The sequence below is a fragment of the Triticum dicoccoides genome, chromosome 1B (genome assembly GCF_002162155.2).
Source record: "Triticum dicoccoides isolate Atlit2015 ecotype Zavitan chromosome 1B, WEW_v2.0, whole genome shotgun sequence".
Classification (NCBI taxonomy): Eukaryota; Viridiplantae; Streptophyta; class Magnoliopsida; order Poales; family Poaceae; genus Triticum; species Triticum dicoccoides.
Window position 1 is genome coordinate 475,484,230 of NC_041381.1, and position 5,504 is coordinate 475,489,733.

The 5,504-nt window shown below is 45.6% G+C and overlaps 1 protein-coding gene across 1 annotated transcript; it reads right to left on the reverse strand.

The window, feature by feature from the left end:
* Window positions 1-1,258: 1,258 nt before the first annotated feature.
* Window positions 1,259-5,264, reverse strand: LOC119342216 (protein WEAK CHLOROPLAST MOVEMENT UNDER BLUE LIGHT 1-like). Its single transcript, XM_037614065.1, has 3 exons — window positions 5,015-5,264; window positions 3,262-3,825; window positions 1,259-3,167 (listed from the first exon to the last, which is right to left on the reverse strand). Exons 2-3 carry the CDS (start codon window positions 3,739-3,741, stop codon window positions 1,353-1,355), a joined length of 2,295 nt encoding a protein of 764 aa, XP_037469962.1. The 5' UTR covers window positions 3,742-3,825; window positions 5,015-5,264; the 3' UTR covers window positions 1,259-1,352.
* Window positions 5,265-5,504: the final 240 nt, after the last annotated feature.

Consider the following 5,504-nt stretch of genomic DNA (forward strand, 5'->3'; position numbering starts at 1 on the left):
CTCATGAGGGTTAAGGCCGCTTTCTTCAACAGAACGAGATGTATTGTTGGTAATGGAGATGATACGCGATTCTGGGAGGATACGTGGCTGGGTGACGCGCCTTTGGCTACACAATATCCAACACTATATCGTATTGTTCAGCATAGGGACGCTCTTGTTGCGACGGTGATGCAGTCTATTGCTCTAAACATGCAGTTTAGGAGAGTGCTTGTTGGACCTCGATGGGAAGCATGGCTTCACTTGGTCCGTAGGCTGATGGACGTTCAGCTAAATCCTCCGCCCGACCAGTTGTGTTGGAAACTAACTAAAACTGTTGTGTTCACGGTAAAATCGATGTATATGGATATTATTAATTCATCTGTGATACCTACGACTAAGGAGGTCTGAAAAGTTAAGGTTCCTTTGAAAATTAAAGTGTTTATGTGGTTTGTGCATAAACAAGTTATTCTTACAAAGGACAATCTAGTTAAGCGCAACTGGACAGGATCTACTAGGTGTAGTTTCTGTGATCGGGATGAGACTATCAAGCATTTATTTTTTGATTGCCCGTTGGCACAAGGGTTGTGGCGCATTGTGCAAATTGCCTTTAATATTACTCCACCGAGATCGATAAACACGTTATTTGGGGCGTGGCTGTTTGGGATTGAGTCCGAAACAGCCAGACACATTCGTGTAGGAGTATGTGCGTTATTATGGGCAATTTGGAATTGCAGGAATGATTTGGTTTTTAACAGGACAACAAATATTCATTTTTTGCAGGTGTTATTCCGGGCTACGGCGCTGATCCGTACTTGGTCCTTACTCACTCCGACGGAGGCCAGGGAGCGTTTGGTTACTGGATCTGTCCGGTGGGAGACGGTAGCGCGGGATATCTTCAACCGGTTTGGATGGCGATCATGTAATAGGATAGGAGTTTAGTTTACCTATCTGCTATTTTGCCAGCCGGGTTGTGGCTTATCTCATTTCTGCCTTGCAGTCGATGCTCTAGGTGAGCTATAGGCTGCTTTGGTTCCTTTTTCTGTAAGACCTTTGTTCAGAACCTGTTTATTTGTTTAATAAGAGAGGCCGTATGCATCGATCTGATGCAGAGGCCGGGGAATCCCCCTTTTCAAAAAAAAATTATAATACCAATGGCATCGGAAGATGCCGAGCAATTCATATTTCATATATATGGATTTAAGCATCTACAGTTTTCAAACATCATTCACAGACACATGGTATGCCCTCAGCTGTAGGTGTCTACAACAAATCGCAAGGCTTCGCAAAACAACCTTATTTACTTCATACACCATTTACAATTTTATGCTGTACAATGGAAAACAAGATACGTGTGTGTGTACACATGGTCATTTTTATGTTTGTGTCTGCACCTTTCTAGAGAAAAGGGTGGACATCTGGGGGAAAAGCGTCTTCTTTTTCCGTAGCTTCTTGTCCGAAACAAATCCACCCATGCTATTATCTGACATATATGATATTGCTTCTGTAAGGACTTCCTTATTTTCCTTGTAAGAGGCCTCCTTGTATCCAGCAAATGGAGTACTCAAAGGACTAGATGCATGTTTTGCAGCTTCATGAGCTTTTCGAAGCTGCTTGTGTTCAGATCTCCATTTCCTCAACTGCGCCTCGGCGCCAAGTTTCCCCTCCTCTGCCATGGCAGCCCTCTGCGATGCGATTTTCAGAGCATCCTTCTTTTGGTCCACACTCCCGGATACTTCAAGAAGTCTCTCCAGGCTCCTTGACTCAGACTCTTTCGCCAGCTCTATTTGCGCCAACGATGCCGCCACCCTTTCGCTGGCGAGCTCTTCGGCTTCATGAACCCTCTTGCTAAGAAGGTGGTATTCGCCTACCGGAAGTGTCACTCTCGGAGAATCTTCAGAGCTTGTAGCCTCCTCGCTCTCTTGCAATGCTTGAGCTGCCACTAGTGCCAGCCTCTCGGATGCCTTAGACGCCTCTATTTCTTTCAAAGCTGCACGTAGCCTGACCTCCGCAGTCGTGGCAGCGGCCTTGGCTTGCTCGGCTTCTTCCTTGGACTTCATCAGTTCTTCTCGTGCCGAATGTGCTGCCACCTTGGCGTCATCTGCCTCCTGGGCTGCTCGCTGCAGCATTTTTGGAATGTCCGCCATTTTTGCTCTGCTTTCTGCTTCCTTGGTGTACGCCATTTCTATCTCTTGTTTTGTTCTACTGAGCTCGGCTTCTAGAGAGGAAACTGTGATGGACGCCATGCTCTCCCTCTGCTGCAATGTAACAAGTGAAGCTTTCTCCTTCTCCAGCTCCGAACTTAGCGATTCTGCAACAGCTCGTATTAAGTTGGCTTCATCATTTGTTTTTGCAATGTTTCCTCTAACATCCTCAAGCTCCATTCTGGCTGATGCTAGAGCTTGCTTGATTGACCTGCTCATTTCTCTATCTTCCTCAGAACCATGCTCCTCAACTGCTCCATCTTCTTCGCTCGATTTGTTTGCCATATAGGCAGCCAGATCAGCACTGAGCCTAAGCAAAATGCCCTTGTTTCCATCAAGTTTGGACTGCGCAGAGGTTTTGGATAGGATTTGCTCATCGAGTTGCCGCAGCTCCTCTTTCGCCTGCTGCAGCTCTCTCTCCCAGGCCAGGCAATCCTGCTCCTTTGCCAAAGCCGCTCCAAGCCTGTGTTCTTCTGCGTCGTGATGCGCGGTGTGTGCTAACTCGAGAGATTCTCTGGATGCGAATAGCTCTAGAGTAAGCTCCTCGACTCGCTTCTCTGTCTCCTTCGCAGAAGAAGCAGCTTCCTCTGCTCTCTTGATTGCTGCATCCCTTTCAGTTATTAAAGTGGTGTACTGTTCTTGTGTTGATCCTAATACCTCCTTGACCATCTTCAGTTCCTCAATAGCCTTTTGATGCCGTTCTTTGGCTACTGCCAACTCTGTTTGAGCTACTACACTAGCTCCATTGTCGATCCCCAGCTCCATTTCTTGTGCCCTGAGCTGTGCAAGTTCAGAATCCTGCTTTGATTGCTCTAGTTCAACCTGTGCTCTCTCCAGCTTGTGCTTCAGCTCCTCTACAAGTCTTTTGGTTGTCTCTAGCTCCTCGGCCACTTGCGATCTTGCCATTTCAGCAGTTTCTGAACCTTGTTTGACTTGTGGAATGTCTTGTTTAACCTTCTCAAGTTCAAGTTGCATAGCCCCGCGCCTCTGCATATAATATAAACGAAGTTCTGTAATTATTATATGCAGTAGTCTACAACACAAAAGTTTAAATGTGTTCCTAAAAGAGGAAGTGCATTACCTCCATTGTATGATTTCTGTATGCTTTCCAGTCAACAATTCCTCCAAACTTGGTAACAGCCTCTTTAACAGACTCAAATGGTGCAGCAGTATCAACAAGACCTTTGTATGGCCTGCTTTCAGTTACTGCTCTCTTATTTGGGGTGGCCGCAATGTTTGCATGATGATCCATATTGTCCCCGTTAGATTTTCTTGCACTTGTTACCATTATACTGCCACTGCCTGAACCACTATCAGATATGTTGTTCACTTTTTCAGTGTTATTTGTGGAAGTTGTGTCATCTGTCTTGTCGTTCAAGGAATTGTTGGATACTTCTAGACCTACAACGGTATTCAAGTTCTCCTGTTGCTCTGTCAAGTTGTGAGGTAGCTTTTCTTGAATCTCCAACGATGGATCTAGATTTTCTGCAAGAACTGGTGCCGGCTCTGCAGCACCCTGCATGCTTGCGTCCCTGCGATGAGTGCTATCGATAGTTTCCATGTTAGCGGATAAATCGCTGACTGCTCACAGGTCCTCTCGTTTTATTGCATTCAGCAGGATTAGCCTTTTTGACAAGATGTTCTCCTGAAGAAATTTCAAACAAAACGAGGGCAAAGCTTTTATAGAAGGTGAAGGCAAAGCCAGAGAAGTACATAAGACAAACGAAAGCCTCCACATAATACAGAGAAAATAAGCTGTGAGAACGAACTCAAGTGTGAAGTGTTGTAGAGTACTCCCTCCGTAAAGAAATATAAGAGAGTTTAGATCGCCAAAGTAGTGATTTATACGCTCTTATATTTCTTTACAGAGGGAGTATTTGCCAATTTTCAACAATAATAATATTATGTGTTTTTCATGGCTTGACTGAAGGTATAGTATTACGAACAGAGCAGCCAGTTCAAGAGTTTTTTTTTTCCCAGAAAACTATGACATGTTTCTATAATGGCTATGATCGTCACCCATTTCTACAGACTGACCTTTTCATCCCTGCAATTATTCAGCAACTGTTCCACCTAACCTTATTGGATTTCCATATAGGCATAAAGCCGAACAAAAGGGAAAGGCGACGAATTTGCAACTTTTCTCTCCGGAAAATATACAAACATCATGATTAAACAAGAAGAGCGTCTCAAGTTCCTGTCCCAGCGGTGTTTTTAATTGCCAGTTAAGCAGCCAAAAACTATATATGCAGTCGATGAAATCCATGCGGTCTTCTTCTGGCCATCCAAGAGGATTTTTTGTCTTTTGCCAGCGTATTTGCTCTGTTTCTCATCCGTTGGACAACAGGACAGGTGCACACAGTCTTGCAGACCGCGGAATATATCATGTAAAGATGATCTAATCGCATGCCTATCAATCAAATCAAATGAAATAACGAGTTAACGACATAACAGAAACTACAACCTCCGTTCCGTAGTTTTAGTTCATTCAAATTTGAACTAAAACCACGACGAGTATTTTGGAACGGAGGGAGCAGTTGGTTGCTAATGTATGAGTTCCAAACCAAGGGCAGCTAGCTCACGTAACTAGAAAGAAAGTACTCCCAGAACCAAGTCAGTCTTGCGCGTGCGTATTGACTTGATCAATTCCCCAAAGGGGCACCAGTTGACCAGAAAGTGGGAACCCAGAAATGCACAGAACCCTCGGAACAAATCTTCCCCAAGAACTCCCAGAAGCCCGAATCCATGTCGGGGGCCCCGGCAAAATCGACAGCTCCGCATGTAACGAACCGAACTCAAAGCAGGGAGATATGGTATGAGCTCGCTTTAATTACCTGGTCGCGGGATGAATGGATGAACGATTGGATTCCCTCCGCCTCCGGCCAGAGTGAAGCGACCCCTCCCGCCGATTGGAAACTCTGCCCTTTTCTCTCTCTGCTTCGAGTTGGCTCTGCCTGGCTTGTTTCCTCGAAGAGTCCAGGGGAGACCTGACCGGGTGTGCCTCTCGCCTTGCTTTTCTCGGAGTAGCGCTGTCTCCGTGTAGCTCGTCGCGTCACTGCGCACTCCCCGTCGCCGTCGTCGTAGTGGCTCTAGCTCTGGGTCAGTGATTACGTAGCGGAGGATTTAGGATGGGATTGGTGGTGCTTTTGCGCACGGCACCCTCTGCTTTACTAAAACCCGCAAGCGTTGATGATTATTTAGGGTAAAGGGATCGCTAAATCTCAGTCGACCGAGACTTAACGAAGCCTCGGTAGATGCTATATCCACGGGATCTTATGTGGAGATCCGTGTAAAATTTTCTATTTAGTTTTTTTACATATTATG